Source organism: Heteronotia binoei, chromosome 11 (assembly GCF_032191835.1).
Source record: "Heteronotia binoei isolate CCM8104 ecotype False Entrance Well chromosome 11, APGP_CSIRO_Hbin_v1, whole genome shotgun sequence".
Taxonomy (NCBI): Eukaryota; Metazoa; Chordata; class Lepidosauria; order Squamata; family Gekkonidae; genus Heteronotia; species Heteronotia binoei.
In genome coordinates, this window is record NC_083233.1 from 47,259,132 (window position 1) to 47,280,587 (window position 21,456).

Genomic DNA, 21,456 nt, shown 5'->3' on the forward strand with positions numbered 1-21,456 from the left:
AAAACTAATCGTCGTTTATTCACATTAAAACAATTCTTGTTAGAGCCAGTGCAAAATAACGACACAGGATTATAAGGCGCAGCAAACGCGCCGGACTTAATGTTTTGCCTCCGCCGTGGCTTTCTTACAGTCCGGATGTCATTTTTCTATATCGCAGGGACTACTTTGTGAAAAGAAGATCCGGCGGCACCCGCCCAGAGTCAGCGTTCCCCGTGCAGCCGCCATTTCAGGAGGTGCACCCTGACGGCTGAGAGAATCGGTGGGGCGCCTGAGAGCAGGAACTATGGCGGCCTCCGTGGGAAACGTAGCCGACAGCACAGGTATCGGCCAGGCCGCTTCTGTCCCCTCCCCCCCCGCGATGCCTCCAGCTTGACTACCGCTTGGCTAGGCTCACTATTCTGTTCCGTCTGTCGGGGTTGCGGAAAATGCCGGGCTGGAGGAAGGGGAGGGAATGTTCTGGGAGGCTCGAGGAGGTAGAAGAGGGTAGGCCCGTCACTCTGTGTGCCCTTCCGATGGGACGAGGAAAAAGCGACTGCGTGAAAGGGCCCAATTGCTGTTCCCTCGTGGCTGGAAGGGCCCTTTTCAGTGCTCCGAGAGAGCGATAATGCTGTGACTCTTGGGACTACCCATCTTTATCCCTGTACGGGGGGAGAGAAACGTAAACTTCTCCCTCTCTCTGGTTCCCCCCCCCCCCCCCCCCCCAGATAGGTAGAAATTTTTCGTGCAGCGCCACGCGAAGCCTTGTACGTGGATGGGAGCAGACCTGCTGCTAGAAGGTCTGGTCCTATATTAAGGCTCCATTGATTGTTGGTTCCTTTTTTTGGGAGTAAAAAAAGCTTTCGGCGAGACCGCTTTGCGAAGTCTTGGCTGCACGATGCCTGAACCCACGAAGGGTCTTGGGGAAGACAAATTAGAAGTGATAACTCGGATGTATGCCTTACAGAAACATCTGGATGGGGTTGGGATGGAGATTAACCTTGTTTTAAGTGTGTCAGTAGGAATTCTGAATCACAGGTTGTCGATTATTGCGGGTTTCAAGATGGAGATGTCTCAAAGAAAACAGTGGATTCATTATATACGCAGGGGGTGGGGGTGGGCCTGGATTGAGGGATGTAGAGGATATAGTAAATTCTAGTGATGGCCTTTCAAATGTGAGTCACGTTGCAATCTTGGTACTATTCCTGTTTGGAGGCTATTTCTCGAATGTTCTCAAAGGCACAAGTTGAGTTATATTTCGGAGGTACGGGGGAAGAGTATGCCAGGCTTCCTCTGCTGCGCTTTCCTCTTCATTTCATCCAAACTGTTTTTGCAGTCACCTTGCTTTGTGTATTTGTTCTGAGATACACAGAAGTATCTTGGAATGTTTGCAGGAAACTGTTTAGGATTTGTACACCTCTCATGAGACCCTCGTCTTTGTTGTGTATTGTATCTTAGAAAATAATGGAATTAATCTGGAGCCATGTGCAAACAGACGCACATGGCATCTGCATAGGAGGGAGGAGTCGAGTCTGGTACAGTTTAGGCAGGGCTTGATTAAATTAAGTACAAACTGGTCAACAGATAAATTAGCGCAAATGTTCTTAGAGATTGATTTGGTGTTCCATGATATTCAGGCATGAGACTTTTTCAGAATATGGATTATAGGTTGCAGTTGCTTTCTGACTATTGTTTTTAATCTGAATTCACATGCATTTTGATTTTGTTGAGTCAAGTGTATGTCTGTTTGGTTGAGGATTATTGGTTTATTGCAACACAGATTACTCTGGGTTCTGTGCCCCTGACGTTTAATTATTGGGGGGAATATGTGTCCACAGCTGATTTGTGTCCCTTACCTATATGATTTTTCTACTGGATCAGTGACCCTTAACCCAAATATGTTACAGTGTTGTCAAATACCTCCAAAGCTACAAATAACAACAGCACACTAGACAATAGTGCATTGTTTATATATTATTTCTTTATTTTTATTAAAACATTTATATCCTGCCTTTTCTCATGTTCATGCTACAATAGGTTATACAGATCTTAGGTATAATTGTGATGAGACACTTGCCGTTGCAACTCTGCAATATTAGTTTGAACTCCAGTTTACAGTGTGCCACTTCTTTTAAGACAGTGGGGGAAGAATCCTAGGATTTTATCCTGAGAACAGTATAAAACAAGACTTTTCCTTTGTCTGTCAGAACCAGTGCAGAGAAAGGGGCTACCTAAAATGCCCCCATGTTTCCCTGAAGTTCTGAAGGCTTCCCAAGAATGGTAGATTACTCTCTTGGCAGATGGGAAGTATAATAGCCTATTAAGAATCACTGCCTTGGATACTCTTACACAAAACCAGATTTAGTAAAAATGTTTTAAAAATACATTTCATTAAACTCAGTGATTCTAAAAGCTAACCAGGTGAGGCATCTGCAGTTTTTTTGAGCTTACGGAAACCTTTCAGATTCTGACATTGTGCTGGGCAAAATGGTTGCAACAGGAGGTGGAGCTAGCCACAAGTGAGGGCATACATAACTCTAGCAGCAATAACTATTCAGCATGTCAGACAGAAAGATTCATTTTAAAATGAACATTGTTTAAATATATATTTTTTGCATACACATAGCTTTTCTGTTGTCAGGTAGTGAAGATCTTTGTGCTATGTTTGCAGATGGTGCCAAAATAACTTTTTAAAACTTAGGTTATACGCAGTATGATTTCTGTAAATGGAAGAAATCTTCAGTTGTGAAAGTATGTTAGGTGTTTCCCTCTACAGGATGTGCTGTGTGTAGTACACTTTTTGTGCATTAGAGTTTCCAGGTGACTTAAAGCATAATCAGAAGATTCTTCCTATGTTAACTTTAGAAGGGAAATGTGTGTATTGTTGGAAGTGATTGCTTATGTGCCTTAAAGTGCTCAAACATGTAATATTTAAGAGATAATGTGTTTCTTTCTCAGAAACATGCAGGTTTTTAGTATGGTTTCCAGAGACATTCCCTGTATTCACTAATATACATAGTAATTGCTGCACCAAAAACAGTTTCATTTTTCATTCAGTGTGGCTTGGAGGATACAGAGTTGAGATTCTGGGTTTGTGGTTGAGTTAGGTTCATGTTTTAACTGTGGTCTGTTGGACAAATCAGTCTTGGCCCCAGTTCTCTATCTGTAAAATGGGAATAGTTAATGTTTCTAGTAATAGTAACTCATAAAATTTACCACCAGAGCAGTGTGGTAAGTTTTGAAAATGTTCAAAATAATCAAACCCCAAAGTCAGTAAATTAGATGGTGCTAAATGTTGATATTCCTACTGGTCATCTTCAAGTGGACTGTCACTCAGGAGTAGGATTTTTTTTAATGTGATAGGGATTTTCCAAATTTTGAATTGGAAGATTATTTTGGTAAAACCTGATCTAGCATGTTGGATAGTAAATGATCAAAATTTGACTCCAATTCCTAAGATGCTGTGTTAGTTTTGTGCCCTTTGAGTAGATCAGAAGTTTTTTCCAGTAGCCAAAATTTATTTGTAGGTAGAAAATTCTACAAAAATTTGTCACTTAAATCTCTGTGGGTGTGTTGTATATAGAGTTCTTTTGGTTAATCATATACAAAAATAGTTACAACTTTTAAACTGCCTGCTTTGAGCAGTGTTGTATCTGTTCAGTATATTAATCTTATAAAATTATTTTTACAGAAATGTGGAAAATTTTCCACCACACATTAAACAGATCTCCAGTGCTTTAAAAAAATAAAATTGAGTTAGGTTACTTTAAAAATAGGTTTAAGAACTACAGACGTCAGCTTGAGCCACTGAGCTTATTTGTTAACTTTGCAGTGTCTGATGGAAAGGAAAATTCCACAGAAGTAGTTGTTTGTACAGTCACAGCAAGTGTGAACTGCTGAATATCTACAATACTGAATTTCCCCTGTCTTTCATTTAATTAATTAAATTTTAATTTAATTTTTAATCTTGAAAAGCTCCCTGCAGATGCTGTTATCAGACTTTTGATTCCAGCTGTTCCTAATTGAGCTTCTTTGTGTTGCACAGCTGATTTTTTTGTAACGATTTATCTTAAACTTTCACATGAGTTAGGTCTTCAGCTCCGACAGGACTCACAAATCCTCTGGTTTCTTTTCAGATTACATACTCTGAAAATCCTCATGCCAATGGTGCAGGTCCCTACATTTTTTAAAGTTAGTGTGGTGGAAACCCTCCATATAGTTCTCCTTTAATAGCAGAGAATGCCAGTTGATGGGAGACTTGTGTCTGTTAGGGGATGTGTGGGTCTTTATTCTGTTTTGGGGAAATTTGATTGCTCCTCATCTGGGAGGTGAATGATTATGTCCTAAACCCTCTACCATTCTGCTTGTCCAATTGGACAACAGTGAGTGCCTCTTGAGCTGAGCCCCTAATTCCTCACATTAATATTTAGTATAACCCAAGTCCTGGCCTCAGTGCCTTCTACTCTGGCATTCATTCTCCCCAAGATTTGCAGCTCATGAAAAAAGAGCAAAGTTGTCTGCATTCAGCATAATATTTGAAGCTTTTATTCTCCTTGTTCTAGGCAAGACATTTCTCATTATTTTATCTCTTTTTTGCTGTTGCCTTCAGATCTGGGGTTGGCTCTTTTTCACTTTGTCTTCAGCATCTCTTTCCCCTAGTAATTCTTCCTTCCTCTCTTATAAGGTGTGGGTGGAAATGCTGTATTTGTGGGATACTGTACATGGATGAGCTACATTGTCCTAGCTGCATAGAGGGGAGTTAGTAAAAGGTTGAGTGAATTGATAATAGCAGAGGGCTCTGTCTTGTTTGCCTTGAATGATATATTAACTGTGCTATATCAAAAGCACTGTGTGAAATGAAATTGTGCCAAGCCTCTTTTCTCAGTCATGTGGCATGTACAGAGGACTGTCCAAGGAGAGGTTGATAATCATCACTGAAAATTGTCTGGGTATCTGAAAAAGTTGAGACCTGAGGAATTTAATGGGTGTGAACACAGTTTATTGTATAGGAAAACATTCCAGAGGATTAGGAGTGTTAATTTGTTGATTGCAAAGTAATAGTCTTGTGTCACTTTATGGATGAACAAATTTATTGACAGTAAATTCATTTGTCTTTAAGGTGCAACAAGATTTTGTTATAAGCTCAGGTGAAGGTACCACTCCAGAAGAGTCCATTGATACCTGAGAGAATTCAATTGGGGTAGCCCTTCCCACTCCCCTGTGTGCCCTGAGAACTACTGTTCTTTCCCTCCCCCTCTCTCTTTAAGCACCTTTATTTAACAAAGGTGCTATATTGAAGATTAAGTTTATTCATTATTGCATGGTTCCTTGACCAAGGTTTTGAGTTTTGCCATCTCCCATTCCAAGATAAATTCTTATTAAGTCAGTTGTATTAGGGAGGGTTTTGTCTAACCACTCTGTATAGCTAAATTGCAGGTGGCTAGTTTGCAGGAAAAATATATAACTTTCTTTGAAAAGTCTGAATAAGGTTTTAGTGTCCAGTTTGTTTGAAAGGTGCTCATTGCCTGCTTAATTCATTGCATGAAACCATTAAATTGTTACATCACTTCACCTAATTTCAGAAAAACGGGATGCCTTGCAGAAAGATTTTGTTTTCAGTTGTAAAGCAGACCAGGATTTTCATTAGGTTGTTGTGGATAGGCATCTGTTAAGGTGATTACTGTGGCAGTTTTTCAGGTGGTGGTGTTCAAGTGTCTTGTGCCCTCATTGAATTTGAAGAAAGGTAAACAGGACACAAGAAATGCAGTAGTAACTTGCTAGCTGAAAAGTCTTTGAAGCCTGTTAAGGTCATCTTTAAGTTATTAAATGTCAGTGTCCATATTTCCTGTTTTATTGTTAGTTCCCTCCTCATTTTATAAAGCATTTCATCTTTTAATTTGTACACCATAATTTGTCAATTTTTGTTCCCATTTTCTAACTTTTTGTTTTCCCCCCTGAATGTTTTGGTGACTCTTCAGAACCAACGAAACGTATGCTTTCCTTCCAAGGGCTAGCGGAGTTGGCTCACCGGGAATATCAAGCGGGAGACTTTGAAGCTGCTGAGAGACACTGCATGCAGCTTTGGCGACAAGAGCCTGACAACACTGGTGTGCTTTTGTTGCTCTCATCTATTCACTTCCAGTGTCGCAGGCTGGACAGGTAGGAGGCTGGGGCCTTTTTATCTTCCCTGTAGGCTTCTTCATGGAAAAATGGTTGATGAAATGCCTCCAATGTGTGCAGCATTTCTAGTTTTATTACTCCAGCCGACATATGTGCAGCTGTAACACAGTGACGTTTTTGGGGACAAACTGTAGGCAGAAGAATGTAATGCAATGAAAATCCTAATATCAGCTTTCTTAATGTTGCTGTTTATAGCCATAGGATAGTGCCTCCAGGCACAGGAAGCTGGTTGCTTTAGTGGAATGTGAGTGTCATTGTGCAAATATAATAAAATATTTCAAAGTGTGTGCTTCCTAAAGGGTCTGTTGTCTGGAGTTTTGTTATATAAGGTAAAGGTAGTCCCCTGTGTAAGCACCAGTTGTTTCTGACTCTGGGGTGATGTCGCATCACAATGTTTTCATGGCAGACTTTTTATGGGGTGGTCTGCCATTGCATTCCCCAGTCATCTACACTTTACTCCCAGCAAGCTGGGCACTCATTTTACCGACCTCGGAAGGATGGAAGGCTGAGTCAACCTTGAGCCAGCTACCTGAACCGAGCTTCCACCAGGATTGAACATAGGTTGTGAGCAGAGCTTGGACTGCAATATTGCAGCTTACCACTCTGTGCCATGGGGCTCTGTTACATAAGGAGATACAGTTTAAAACATCTTTCATTTTGGAGTGTAGGTTGGTGTTTTGAAATATGAGCGTTGAAAGAACTGAAATGGATGGAAAGCTGTGTGTTATTCTAATAGCACTTTAATTGATGCATATACTATAGTGCAGCTTATTTGAAATGCTTTACATAGCAAGAACTCATTAATACTCTTGCATTTACTTCCAAGATATGGTTTGTGTTATAATTTCAGTATCTGGCATTACAGGATTTGTATGGTAGAATTGCTCACATAAAGGTGAATTTCTGCTTTTTAGCTGGGAGGACAAATAAATGTAAAATTAATCTGGAATAGAAGTATAAACTGGGGTATAAAATGTGTTTGCTCCAAATGCATGCATGTAAGTTAGGTTGTACAAAGTTTAAACCACCATGCTGTCCTAGATTGATTTTGCTTGCATCAAGCTAGGAATAGTGGTCTTCACTGAAGAAGCCCTCTGTGTGTATGTATCCCATTCTTGCTGCAATCAAGATACTGTAATTATTGCATTGTGTAGTTGCATATGATGTATGTGAACTTGGTTATCTGCGATTAGCAATATGCTTTTGACCTGTATCTAGTCTTATAAATTTTGCTTGTTTATTAGAATGTTAGTTGTCAGATAAAACCAGCAGATTAAAAAAACAGTCTTGCATTTTCTCTAGGTCTGCTCACTTCAGCACTTTGGCAATCAAGCAGAATCCGCTTCTGGCTGAAGCCTACTCCAATCTGGGAAATGTGTACAAGGAACGTGGACAACTGCAGGAGGCAATTGAGCACTATCGACATGCCCTGCGCCTCAAGCCAGACTTTATTGATGGATACATTAATCTAGCAGCTGCTTTGGTAGCTGCAGGTGATATGGAAGGGGCAGTGCAGGCATATGTTTCTGCCCTGCAGTACAATCCTGTAAGTTGTATGCTGTAATACCACAATTTTCTCCGAAGTGTGAATAACTTTGAACTTGTACATTTCTTAAAACAGCTGACATTGAGGTTGAAACCAATTATGGTAAAATGGCTTGTAAAAATTGCTTTTTCACTACATGTTTGGCAGCAGTGAGTGGTTAAGATTGTCTTGATCTTTCCCATTCATGCATGTTAAATTTTGGGTCTGTCTGTGGTTTTGTGCTGTTACTTATTTGATTATGATTTGTATATGTATATGCATAAGGATATTGCATTAGTTGGCCATTTAAAATTATGTCATAGATTAGACTAGGGAATGCTTGGGAACCTCCTGCTCTCTTTACTCCATGCTGCTGTCACTTTAATGTCTCCTTTCTTTCTGGTTACTGTCATTGTGCCACAGCGGGGATAGCACTGGTCATGCAGCCATATTAACAAACAAAGCAAAGCTGTGGAGGCTTTGTATGGAGCTTATATGTTCTCCTTGGACTATTTGCCAGGTTGCTGTACAACCAAATCCTTTCAGTTTACTGAAGGGACTGATTTTTAAAGTAGAAGGAAGTGTTCTGGATGCACGCCTATCTGGTAGAACTGAACCATCAGTATAGTATCTTTGAAGAGTTCCTTAGCTCTTTTGTGAATGACCCAGTGCATTTGCATTTCAGGACTTGTACTGTGTTCGTAGTGACCTGGGGAACCTGCTCAAAGCCCTGGGTCGCTTGGAAGAAGCCAAGGTAGGTGTTCTGTAGAATGAATTTTAAACATCAGTCTTTTGAAAACCTGAACGTTTGCACCAAGTCATCAGTTCGTTATTGATCTGCGAGAGTTCCAAGAAATGGCTGGTAGCTGAAGGCCCTGAATTTCCCCAGAGTAGTTGCAGGGCAAGTTATGGCATGCCCATGTTAACACTTGATTTAAACAAGAAATTGAATGTTGAGTCTTGCTGCAGAACATAGACTATCCAATATTGTGAAGCGACTGGCAGGGGATCCACCTTTCTCTGATCTGGATATTTCCTTCCAAACTGAGGCTTGCCTGCTGATGCCAAGCCTTGTGACTTAGTTCGTGATTCCTGTGTGAAGCAGGTGCTAGTGAACACTGCTCTTCTAAAGTCCTTTGTGGCTTGTAAGTGGAGAAGAACCTTATCAAATGTTATCCTGTGATATGGCATTGAAAAAATCTTATTCTTTAACCTTTCCCCCCTATCTTCATAGTGGAAGAAAGGCTGGTAAACATTCATAGTTGAGTTCCTTAAACAACTTGCTCCTATTTTGCCAGAACGTTCAGAATGACACAGCTGGTTTGTTTGGAAAATGAACTGATCAAAGAAAAACTTGCTAAAGTGAGTGGAAAGGTGGCTTCTAGCAGTCTGTATTCCAACCCAAGAATTTGAACACCAGGAGGGGCTTTAAAACTCTTGGCAAACTTAAAACATGCATTTCAAAAAAGAGAACCTAAAATGTCTTGTTACAAGCCACCTTACGCATCCGCGCAGCAGGGGTGAGGAGTGTGGAGGGACCAGAAGGACCTCTTGAGTACTTCACTTCAAGCCCCACGCGCATGCTACCGAGTGGAGTGTATGAACAGTGTAGCTGTCTGGCTGGCTGCTGTACCAGTGGGGGAGGAACACTGCTTTTCAGATCAATCTGTTATAGGGCACTGGGCATGAACATTCACAGCATAAATTCTTCAGACAGTTTGGGTAAATAGCTGCCCTAGAGCAGCATGATTCCTAATTGGCAAAATTACAGCTGGAAAGATTCTGAAAGAAAGCTGTAAACTGATATTGGTGGCACTGAAAAGTCTTTTTGGACAAACAATACTCAGCCTACCAGGTGGACAGCTAACATGAATTGCACTTCACTGCAGCTTTTAGTGTGACTGGTATAGGCCAAGACACTGCGCCTGCCATAGGTTGCTGACTTCTTTATTTCAGAGCTCTGGAGACACCTAGTTTGAAAGTGTTATTATGTTTGCGAGAACTCCACTAAACATGGAGGGAAAATATATCTTGAATAAATTGCAATGTATTTCTTTGGATGTCGGTGCATTTGCAAGACCAAACCAGCAAAATCTTTGAAGCTTAAAGGGATATTTTAATTTTTGTGGAAGTTTCAGAGCCTTTCTTCCAACAAGTCCTGCGTTTGCAATTGCCCTGATTAACCCTTTCCCTTCTGCATGTCTCCCATGTTACGGTCAAACTGCCCTCAACCCTATGTGTTAGACGTATCCAAAGATTTTCAATTGCTTTGTTGAACTTTTTACTAATGATCTTGTTTTATTTTCTCTCTTGTTTTTGGTTTTTCACCATTGATATTGTATTTAGAAGGTTTCAGGTGGGTGAAACCTCCTATTCCATGCGTAAGGTGCCTCGCTGAAGGGAGCTCGAGGCCTGGATCTAGGGCAGACACACTCCTCCTCCTCCTCTTCCAGCAAGGAACGCACCGCAAAGTCACATGAGAAATATGGTAACGGGTTTGTAACTGCCACAGCAAAACCATTTGCCTCCATGCCTGAATCTTCTGTCTTGTGGCTTCAGAAACAGCTTTAAGTATTTTATGTACAAGCAAATAATGTTAGAGAATATTTTATAGTCCTAGCCACAATTCTTTCAAAGAAATAAAGTTAAAGTAAATTAAGATGTAAAAAAAAATAATTGGAGATACTTTATAGTTAAAGCTTCTAACTCTTCCTGGTTGTTCATTTTTTTCCTTTTTCTTCTTTGTTTGGATTGCAGCGTTCTGCTCTTCTGATGATGCGCTGTGATCCTGCAGTAGCGCAAAGGCTGCGCAGCGGAATTGCGCATTGCGTGCGATTGAGCCCTTTGTGAATGGCTGACTAGATGATTCATCTCTAACTGGAGGGCTCCTGAACTGTGTTCTGTAGGCTTTTGGATGGAATTGGGCTGTAAAGTGTTTAGACTTCATACACAAATTTAATACTCAAGTTTCTATATGGGCCTGTGTGGTAGATTAATCAATCTGGTTGGCTGTTCATGGTCTCCAAGGGCATTCAACAAGGCGCAGCAGCTTGCAGCGAGAGCGCAGCGGCGTGCTGTTAGGGTGCGCTAGCGACTTCTTGCGCTTGCATTACAGGGACCTGAATCTTTGTGCAAACCTGTCATTTGAGGTTTTAGAGGCTGAAGGTAAGGAGATAGGGCAGGATTCTTACAAAAAGGGTGAGTTCAGGGTAGAGAATTAACCGAGTTGAAAAACCTCAACCACTAACGTCTGAGATTATCAGTTCTCCTTTTTAATATGTAGTTGTTAAAGAACTTCAGCTTTCTGTAATGTAACATAAATGGGAGTTATGTTAATAGCAGCTTGCTAGCTAAATTGCTGCCTAAGTGTGTGAGATTCTAGCTTTGCTTGTTATTGAAGTATGGTATGGATTCAGCAAGAAAGTGGTTGCAGGGTACTTCTGGGGAAAGAAAGTAAGGGCATTGAGTATGTTCTGTGTGATGGACAGCATAACTGATAATGGTGGATTTGCACTTGGGTTTTGGTTTGCGCTGGCGCAGGATCAACCAGCTGTTTACAGCGCATTAGTTTTGGCGCATGCTAGCCTATACTGCAGGATCACTTTTGGCTGGTTAGAGAAGGAATATTAACTGCAGTTTTTCTCTCACTTTTCTTTTGTGCACATATTCCCTTCCCTTGTATCTACCCATCTTTAACCCTTCCAAGGCCTGTTATTTGAAGGCAATTGAGACTCAACCAAATTTTGCAGTAGCATGGAGCAATCTTGGCTGTGTGTTCAACGCACAAGGAGAAATCTGGCTTGCCATTCATCATTTTGAAAAGGTAATTATAGTTTTTTATATCCTGTGGTACATCTGCCAAAAATGCTTCACATCTGTGGCCACTGCATCATAAGCACTAATGGATGCCTGTTGGCCAGTTATCTGGGAGAACTGGGTTTGATTCCAGATTTGGTTCCCCACTCCTCCACATATTGGAGGTGACCTTGGATCAGTCATAACTCTCTCAGAGCAGTTCTTGAAGAGCTCTCTCAGCCCTGCGTACCTCACAGGGTGTCTGTTGTGGGGAGGGGAAGGAAAAGGAGATTGTAAGCCACTCTGAGACTTCTTCAGGTAGTGAAGGGCAGGGTATAAATCCAATCTTCTTCATATCTACATGTTGGTTAGGTAGATAAATATGTGAATTCTCAAGGGCTTGTGGTCCTAAATCAAGCAATCTGTAATAAACAGTTAATACATACCTGGAGAACAACAAATGCAAATTATGGATTGGTTCACATGGAAAATTTCTGCTGATTTCCATCAGTGGCAAATGGCTTCCCTGCTGTGGCCAGAAGGATCTGGGAACAGGGACAATCCCCCCCACACACACAGTGTGAGGGGGAGCTCAAAGGACTGCTGTGAGTGGGGAGAGCTGTTTGAAGTATATTGTCTTTAGGGACAGATCTTTCCTGTCTTCCTCATCCCTGAACAAGTTTTGTCTAATCTCTGTTGGGATGAATGTCTTAAATATCTGCCATTTTGCTACTACTGATTTATTTTCTACATTGTTAGACCCAGGTAATGTTTCTTGTATCACAAGCAGGAAATAAGAGTGTGTGCAAGTTTGTCATTCAGCTAACTATTAGGGTCATTATGTATGGTAGTAAAGTATAGTAAGATGTGTTTTCTTTAATATACTAAGGCAGTGACTCTTGACCCAAACTTCTTGGATGCTTACATTAATCTGGGAAATGTTTTGAAGGAAGCGCGTATATTTGACAGGTAAGTGGATAAGATACCTATTTTCTCAGTACAATAATTGGCTCCCTGTCTGCATTGACTAGGAGTGTTGACACATGGGTCCATCTGGTTGCCTAATTAGTAAATGTATCGGGTGTGATTTTGAACAAATAAGTTCTTCTAAAATCTGAAAACTTTTAAAGTCAGATTTGTTATGGATAGTTCTTGTATATCTGTGTTTTCTGGCCACTTTAAAGTGGAAGCCACAGTTGTTGCTTTTCAGTGGACGTCATTATCAGCTGTGTACTTTTACTCCCCAGCAATAAATATAGTTCCATGTTTTCTTGGCACATGATGAACATAAACATTACAGCTGCCCATCTTTTTGCAGAGCTGTAGCTGCCTATCTACGGGCCCTGAGTCTGAGTCCAAACCATGCAGTTGTGCATGGCAACCTGGCCTGCGTCTATTATGAGCAGGGCTTGATTGACTTGGCTATTGATACCTACAAGCGCGCTATTGAGCTTCAGCCGCACTTCCCTGATGCTTACTGCAACCTGGCCAATGCGCTCAAGGAGAAAGGCAGTGTAAGGATCCGCTTTTTCTTGTACTTCTTACTGTACTTACATTCAATTTGGTGTGAAGCATGGTGGCGTTCACATTGGAAGAAATCAAATATGTTTTCTTCGTAGTTGGAAATGTAATGATTTAATGCTCTCCTCCCTCCCCCCCGTTTGGAGTTTGCCACCTTAATCAGGGCTATCTCAGCGCAGAATTTATCATTGGTGAGGGAGCATCTCTAGAAGGTGGGTTGTTACTTCAGCTTAATCCACTAGCCCATTTTAAGTCGCTTGTTATCCCAGATGGTGGGAAAAGATTCCTCCCAATTCTTGTCCTGCATTCTCTGCATCACATCAACAACTTGGAATTCTTCTCTTTTTCTCCTCCCCCCCCCCCCCCCGGTGTCCTTAAACAACTATCTAAAGTGGCAAGGGAGTTCATTTATCCCCTAGTTGGACTATGGCTTTGGCTGTGTGATCTGCTTACTAATACTAGCTTAACGTGCTTTGTGTTAAAGGTCGCTGAGGCAGAGGAATGTTACAACACAGCTCTTCGTCTGTGCCCCACTCATGCAGATTCTCTTAATAACCTGGCAAACATTAAACGGGAGCAAGGAAACATTGAGGAAGCTGTTCGGCTGTATCGTAAAGCACTTGAGGTATATTCATGCATGATGCCAGTGAAGGCTTGATATATATCTCATTAAAACAACCCATCATAAGTACAAGTAGCAAACTGCAGTGGACAGCCTACTTGGAAGAGCTAAGAGTAACTTGTTCCTGCAGGTGTTCCCTGAGTTTGCAGCTGCCCATTCCAATCTTGCAAGTGTTTTGCAGCAGCAGGGGAAGCTACAGGAGGCACTCATGCATTACAAGGAGGCTATTAGGTAAGGTTATGAAAACTGCTGCTGGAAAATGTCATGTTAGTGTATAGAATTTATGAGCTTGCTGGGTGCACTCATCGTATTAGAATATTCTTTAGTTGGTAATGTGTGATTGTGTGTTGGGTTTTTTAACACTTCTCCCCCCCCCCATTTGATTTCCACAATTTAGAATCAGTCCCACATTTGCTGATGCCTATTCTAACATGGGGAACACACTAAAGGAGATGCAGGATGTTCAGGGAGCTTTGCAGTGTTACACACGGGCCATTCAGATAAACCCTGCTTTTGCTGATGCCCACAGCAATCTGGCTTCCATCCATAAGGTACAGTCATGCTTGCTGTTTAGATTAGGTTTGGTGGGCCAAGTAGCAACCAGGTGGCCATTGCTTAATTGTTCCTTGCTTCCTTCCTTCCTAGGATTCAGGGAACATACCAGAGGCCATTGCTTCTTACCGCACTGCCCTGAAACTGAAACCAGACTTCCCTGATGCCTATTGCAATCTGGCACATTGCTTGCAGGTGAGTTTGAGGGCAGTTACCTGATAATGACATTGTCCAGATCTCAAGACTTGGACCACGTGGCAAACTGGAGGCAACACCTCGGAAGAGAGGCTGCAAGAAGCAGTGCTGATATTCTCATTGATCTGTTTCCAATGTTCCTGCTGCTTGAGGTATGCTGCTTGATTGTGTGGCTTTTGCTCTTTCAGATAGTTTGTGACTGGACTGATTATGATGAAAGGATGAAGAAGCTGGTCAGCATAGTTGCTGATCAGTTGGAAAAGAACAGGCTTCCTTCCGTCCATCCTCATCACAGCATGCTATATCCGTTGTCCCACAGTTTCCGGAAGGCTATCGCTGAGAGACATGGAAATCTGTGCTTGGACAAGGTAAAAATGCTGTGAAATGATTCCACAGTTATGTTCAAACAGGTTGTTTTTGTTTTTGAGAAAGCCATTGTCTTGATAACTCAGTGAGCTGTTACTGTATTGGCAGATCAATGTCCTTCACAAGCCACCATATGAGCATCCCAAGGATTTGAAGGCTAGCGAAGGCCGACTGCGTGTTGGCTATGTGAGCTCTGACTTCGGGAATCATCCCACTTCCCACCTCATGCAGTCAATCCCAGGCATGCACAACCCTGACAAATTTGAGGTAAGAGCTTCCACATCTCAAGTTAACATGGCAGGTAACAGGCACTGCTTGGTGTATCTATTTAGAACTGTGGTTCTGTGCTGCAAGAAATAATTCAAGTGATTCACAAATACTGGCCTTTTACCCAGTGCACAAGAAGTCATGGTTTCTCCCTTGTAGTTGTTCTGACCACAGTGCTGTTCTCTCCTAGGTATTCTGCTATGCCCTCAGCCCTGATGATGGCACAAACTTCCGGGTAAAGGTGATGGCTGAAGCAAATCATTTTATTGATCTGTCCCAGGTAAGAGCTCTAGTTCTATGAACCCTTAGTATGATTTTGCACAGTGGTGGTATGTGCAGGACAGTGTTGCTTAAATTGTTTAGCATCTTGAAGCAGAGGACCTGTTTCTTCCTCTCACCAAGGTGGCACACTGTAGGTCAGTCTCCAGCCAAAGGATCTTGAGTAATAGGGCTGTGAAAAATCATATCTTGAGACCTCGAAGAACTGCTGCCACTTCTATAACACTGAGCTGGGTGGACTAGTAGTCTGACTGTGTGAGGCACTTTTATATGTTCATGAACCCGAGCTGTGTACAAGACACATTTTTATAGTTCACAGGAAAGGCCAGTATTGTTAGCTAAAAATGCAGCTTCATATTTATTTATTTATTTTACACTATATTAAGACATACAACATATAACACCCAGTGTCACTTTTCTCCACACCTCGTGCATTTCGCCATTCGTAGACCTTTAGTTGTCCTTCTCATATCCTAAATGCTATTAACAAAAACTGACCACACTCGCTCGAATTTCGCCCCCTGTCCTTGTCGTACACAAAATACTTTTTCATGACAGGCCAGTTGTAACATTTCATCTTTCCATTGTAACAGAGAGCCAGAAAAAGGACCTTTCCATTAGCTAAAAATGCAGCTTAACTGCCTTTAAATTCCATAGGAACTTCGTACATTATCCATTAAGGCAGTACGTAGAAAAGTTGTCTATGTTTAAGAGAATTTTTATGTTTGGCTTTGGAAATCTTAGGGAAGTTGAGTGCATTCCTTCAGTAATGTGTTTTGGGAAATCAGCAGCAAGAATACAAAACTGGTGGCATCTTAAATAGCTTTTTTAATGGTAAAAACTTCCACAAACCTAGAGCCCACTTAGCACATCTGAGTTCTAGTCCATGAAAGCTTCTGCATCAAGAGATCTGCTAGTCTTTAAGGTGCCACCGCATCCTGCTTTTAAAGGCTAGTGTAGCTCAGATGCTTCCGTGCCTGCTCCCAAGGATGACATAAGTAGAGATAACATCTAGAATTTTGGTTTTGGCAGCTTTTAATTGAGTAGCAGAACAAAACTGAAGTATGCCGTTTTACAGTAACTTCTAATTCTTGTGCCTTAGGTTCCGTGCAATGGAAAGGCAGCTGACCGCATCCACCAGGATGGCATACATATCCTCATCAATATGAATGGCTACACCAAAGGAGCCCGCAATGAACTTTTTGCCCTAAGACCAGCTCCAATACAGGTAAGGAAGAGACAGTAATTCACATATCTATACAGAGTGCCCATTGGGGATCTCCACTTTGAAGTAGTCTCTATGGTTGGGAAGTGAACATGTCACGTGGGTCCTGCAATAGTTTGACAAGCCATTTCTGCCATATGAAGGCACCCATACCTCATCTTACAGTTGTGGTTAATTGCGTTTGTTTTAAACTGTGAATATTCCTGTGAATATTCTCCTCAGTTACAGGATGTTTTTAGGGTAGCAAATTTAAGGACTTTGCTGCCATGAGATAAGTTTGTGACAAGCAAGTAGAACAAAGAGATCAGTAAGGCAGAAGTGGTATGTAAATGTCAAGATTATTTACAGGTTGTTTTTAAAGAACAGATCAGCAACACAAGTATCCAGATAGTCAAAGAAGAAACCTGGCCGAGGCATATAAATTTAAGCTTGTTAGGACTTCGAAGTGGGGTTTGAATTCTCTTTAACGCTTTAACTGACACTTGCCTGCCTTTCCCAGGATTGAGACTGAACTGGTGCAAGGTATATTCTTCACTAAAGCATAACTAGGTACTCTGCCCTCTCCCAGAGGTAGAGCTAAAGCACTCTACCACACTACCAGGCAGAGCTTCCCGTCAAAACAGTCTGCTTAGTTACTGAACATAAGAACACAAGACAGGCCATGTTGTATCAGGCCAGTGGCCCATCCAGTCCAACACTGTGGAAGCAGACCCAGACTATCACTGCACTCTCCGTGAGGCAGACCTGAACTGCTCTGCTTCCCTAGGACATTCTGTTCCCCTTCTGAAAAGTGATTGGATTCTGGGGTAGTATTCATATGCTCAGTGATGGAATAGATGAGGCTGTTTCTCCCTTTAGGGGCAGGACAGCCCCTAAAGGGAGAAAATGGTTTCATCAGTGGGTATAAAAATCTATTAATAGAACATATGCCCCCAGGTTTCCTTGTGGATGAAAACACTTGACTCATGGCATCATCAAAGAGCTTATTCCATTTTTTAAAACCAATTTTTACTACCCTGAAATTGGCTAAATAATTGAGAACTGCTTAGCTTGCTTTGAGCAAGGCTTTCTCTTTGTCTCTGCAAAGTGGGAGTACTGGCCCTACCTTACAGAGAGAGGATTATTAATGGATGCGAAGTGTTATGTACATGAACTCTTACTAGCATTATTAACACCAGCTTCTGAAAAGTTTTAAAATAAGCTTTAGTGCTATCCTTCAGGTTGTATGTAAAAGAAGGCTCTTTGATATTAAACCCAGACATCTTTCCTTGATTTCCAGGCTATGTGGTTAGGCTATCCTGGGACTAGTGGTGCATTGTTCATGGATTACATCATCACAGACAAAGAAACCTCCCCTATTGAAGTGGCTGAGCAATATTCGGAAAAACTGGCTTACATGCCAAATACATTCTTCATTGGAGATCATGCCAACATGTTCCCACACCTAAAGGTACAGGGTGTGTGCATGGGGAAGAGGAAGGAGACCAGGCAGTAAGTGAGCCTTGTACTGCTTTTTAAAGTTCTAGTACGCTTTAAACACTTTGTTCTTTTTCAGAAAAAAGCCGTTATTGACTTCAAATCCAATGGGCATATTTATGACAACAGAATTGTTTTAAATGGCATTGATCTGAAAGCATTCCTTGACAGTCTTCCTGATGTCAAATTAGTGAAGGTGAGAACCTTTTAGGTATATGTTGTAGAGCATGTGAAGTGCAGTTCAGATGTATGTGCCTTGTCCTCCGGGAGGCTACAGATGACGGAATTTGTGAAGGATGGAAAGCACCAATAGAAATGGGAGGCTGTGGGAAGGTTGGAGGATAATAGAGGAGATGAGGTGATAAATGAGAGCACCTACATGTACCTGGGTCTGTAAAGAATGCATAGTGTTTTAAACAACCTTTTGAAGGGAATAAGGTCTTTTTTTGTGTGTGCGGATGATGTTGGAGGAATTCATTTGTTCGGTGCTTTATTTCTCTATTTTAACATATTTTCCTAGCGTACTGGCTTATAGCTGCCTCGCGTTACTGTTGTGAGTGAAGTGATGTAAAAATGTTAAAATAAAAACATAATTTCAGTGGACCTTGCATTGAAGACCTTCATGTTTTGAAGTGAGGCTGACAGCTTTCTGTGGGTTTTTAAATTACATTATTTGGAGGGATGCACTTCATGTCTCATGTGGTTTCTAGATGAAATGTGCTGATGGTGGGGATAATGCCGACAGCAGCGCTGGACTTAGCATGCCTGTCATTCCTATGAATACGATTGCAGAGGCAGTCATTGACATGATAAATCGTGGACAAATTCAGATAACGATCAATGGATTCAACATTAGCAATGGGCTTGCAACTACACAGGTGAGAGGAAATGGACACAAAGACGAAGAGGTTGTTAAATTATCCATTTGCATATAATGGTCTTAGAATCCAGTGCCTGGCTTAGCTAATCTAAACATGGAGCTTTGTGTTTGAGAGACTTTGGGGCCATTGTTTTGTAACAATAGGATTTGTGGTTTCCATTTTTAAAAACCCTTCATTGGGGCAGAAACATGTTAGAGTGCTCAAACAGGCTGCAAAAACAAAGTCAGTAAAGCATACTCTTGTAATTGGAGGCCACCTTCTAGATTCTGATATGCTTTCCTTCAGATCAACAACAAAGCAGCGACTGGTGAGGAGGTTCCACGCACCATCATTGTCACCACCCGCTCCCAGTATGGATTGCCTGAAGATTCTGTTGTGTATTGCAACTTTAATCAGCTTTATAAAATTGACCCTTCCACACTTCAGATGTGGGCCAATGTGAGTAGCTTTCATCTCCCTAGTCTGTACTCCTTTTTCTTAGTCAGTTTGGCTTGGGAAATGCAATGCTATTCAGGATTAGCTGATACACTTTATAGGTGTTTGTAAATTCACCCTTTGACTCTCGATTACAGATTTTGAAGCGCGTCCCAAACAGCGTATTGTGGCTGCTGCGTTTCCCAGCTGTAGGAGAACCAAATATTCAACAGTATGCACAGAACATGGGCCTTCCACAAAATCGCATAATCTTCTCACCAGTTGCCCCCAAAGAGGAACATGTGAGGAGGGGCCAACTTGCTGATGTCTGTCTAGACACACCTCTTTGTAATGGCCACACCACAGGGATGGATGTGCTCTGGGCTGGGACACCTATGGTTACCATGCCAGGTAAAATCTGGAGCTAATGTGCCACTGCTGGCAAAAGTCATAGACTTGGCTATAGTGAACATTAGTGTGGTGGTGTTTTGAGACATGTTAGTGATTCCAAAATAGGAGGTTGCGGATGTGTTGCCAGGTGGCTGGCAGTGGACCATGGCTTAGAAGAGAAAAGCTGATGGTGGTGCTGGTAGCAGGAGGGAGATGACCATGCATATATACTTGGGTGGTGGGCCTTGCTAATATGGACGTTCCCTTGACATATGGCCTTTTGTTAGAGAAATAAGGAAATAACATGCTTGAGATTTAAAGCTTCAAGAATATTACTTCTGCTTCCAGGAGAGACTCTTGCATCACGTGTTGCAGCCTCCCAGCTTACTTGCCTTGGCTGTCCTGAACTAATTGCGAAAAGTAGACAGGAATACGAAGATGTTGCTGTTAAGCTGGGAACAGATCTAGAATAGTAAGTAAATGTGTCAGAGGGATGGAGAGGAGACAGTTAACTGTGACACAATGAATTAGGTTAGTGATAGGAGCGTACCAAGTTGCATCAATCGGCCCTCCTCAGAATGTGTTCTGGGCTATGAAGGAGTGTTTGCAAGTGCAGAGTATAATTATAGTAATAATGTATGACAATGTCACATGCTGGAAATAGTGATTGTGAAGTAACATGGTGGAGATAGTGTGGGGCATTTTGAGTTTAAATAGAGGGCAATACCATATACCCATATGTAGCAGAAAGGTTGACTTGATACTCTGGGTCAGTGAATTCAATAACAGTGGAATCTGTGTGCCTGTTTTCATGCAGCCTGAAGAAAATACGTGGCAAGGTCTGGAAGCAGCGAATATCTAGTCCCCTGTTCAACACAAAGCAGTACACAATGGAACTGGAGCGTCTTTATCTTCAGATGTGGGATCACTGTGCAGCTGCCAACAAACCAGACCACATCATCAAGCCCATAGAGAGCAGCGAATCAGCTTAAAGAACTTCAGCCCTTGAGAATAAAAACCCTTCAGGAAATGTCTGATTCCTGAGCAGAAGCAATGGGGAGCCACAGACTCCATATCTGCTTAATCTGCCTGCTTCTCTTACCAGATGTGATCTGTGGTAGTTATCGAAGAGCACAGCCGGACTCATCTCCTGCATGATGGGGAGATGAGAAATTTTGTATCCCTTGGGGAGTTTGCAGTTGAGCTGTGTGGCCTTGCTGTGTGCCTGCAGGGAAAGGTGTGAAATGCCCAGGCAATTGTGATTTCATGGGTTAAGTTTTCCTGTGAATTAGATTTTTCTCTTCCTGCATCGATTTGGAATTGGAGCTTTTTAATATTTGGTTTTCAGGTATTCCTGTTGGTACGTATGTGGGGTTCCTCTGGCAAGATTTCTGGCTAGTGAGTGTTGCTCCTCTCAGATATTTTTCTGAGCTCTACTGACTGAAGGGTGTCTGCTGGTGAAGCTTTTTTATAGGTTTTATAAACCACTTAAGCGTATCAGCTTCATTACTGTTTGACTTCTCTTTTGTGGACTTTTCTGTGCCATCTTGACTTAGATGAGGATTTTTAAAGCTTCATCTGTGTAAATTAATTTCAAGATGACATCTTTTCTCTGCGAAAATTAAACTCAGTTTAAAGCTTATTCTTCCCTTCCCTCCCCCCAATACATGGAGAGAACACAACTGGGTGCCAAATGCATATTCTTCAGGAATGATAGCTACAGAGGTGCAGGCCTAGCCACTGTAGCAAATACTTTATAAAAATAAAAGCATTTGTTCAGTTTGGCCCATCA

The 21,456-nt window shown here is 41.7% G+C and overlaps 1 protein-coding gene across 2 annotated transcripts; it reads left to right on the forward strand.

Annotated features, from left to right (window-relative positions):
* On the forward strand, positions 1-21,456 carry OGT (O-linked N-acetylglucosamine (GlcNAc) transferase). 2 transcript variants are annotated; one of them, XM_060249623.1, is made up of 22 exons: positions 1-320; positions 5,985-6,135; positions 7,459-7,702; positions 8,367-8,435; positions 11,388-11,504; positions 12,366-12,445; positions 12,795-12,990; positions 13,482-13,622; positions 13,750-13,850; positions 14,017-14,170; positions 14,265-14,366; positions 14,555-14,734; positions 14,841-14,999; positions 15,190-15,279; positions 16,381-16,506; positions 17,783-17,953; positions 18,059-18,175; positions 18,690-18,857; positions 19,146-19,298; positions 19,433-19,685; positions 20,013-20,136; positions 20,482-21,456. In XM_060249623.1, the coding sequence occupies exons 1-22, from the start codon at positions 284-286 to the stop codon at positions 20,654-20,656; spliced, it is 3,108 nt and encodes a 1,035-aa protein (XP_060105606.1). In that variant the 5' UTR covers positions 1-283; the 3' UTR covers positions 20,657-21,456. The 2 variants fall into 2 exon arrangements, with proteins under 2 accessions (XP_060105606.1, XP_060105604.1); XM_060249621.1 differs by having other exon boundaries at positions 167-320; positions 5,955-6,135.

Excerpts from the sequence above, each read along its gene's own strand:
- OGT (XM_060249621.1), top strand. The coding sequence starts at position 284 with ATGGCGGCCTCCGTGGGAAACGTAGCCGACAGCACAG. Across the intron at positions 14,171-14,264 it reads ATCTGGCTTCCATCCATAAG|GATTCAGGGAACATACCAGA; the intron begins GTACAGTCATGC and ends CTTCCTTCCTAG. Across the intron at positions 15,280-16,380 it reads ATTTTATTGATCTGTCCCAG|GTTCCGTGCAATGGAAAGGC; the intron begins GTAAGAGCTCTA and ends CTTGTGCCTTAG.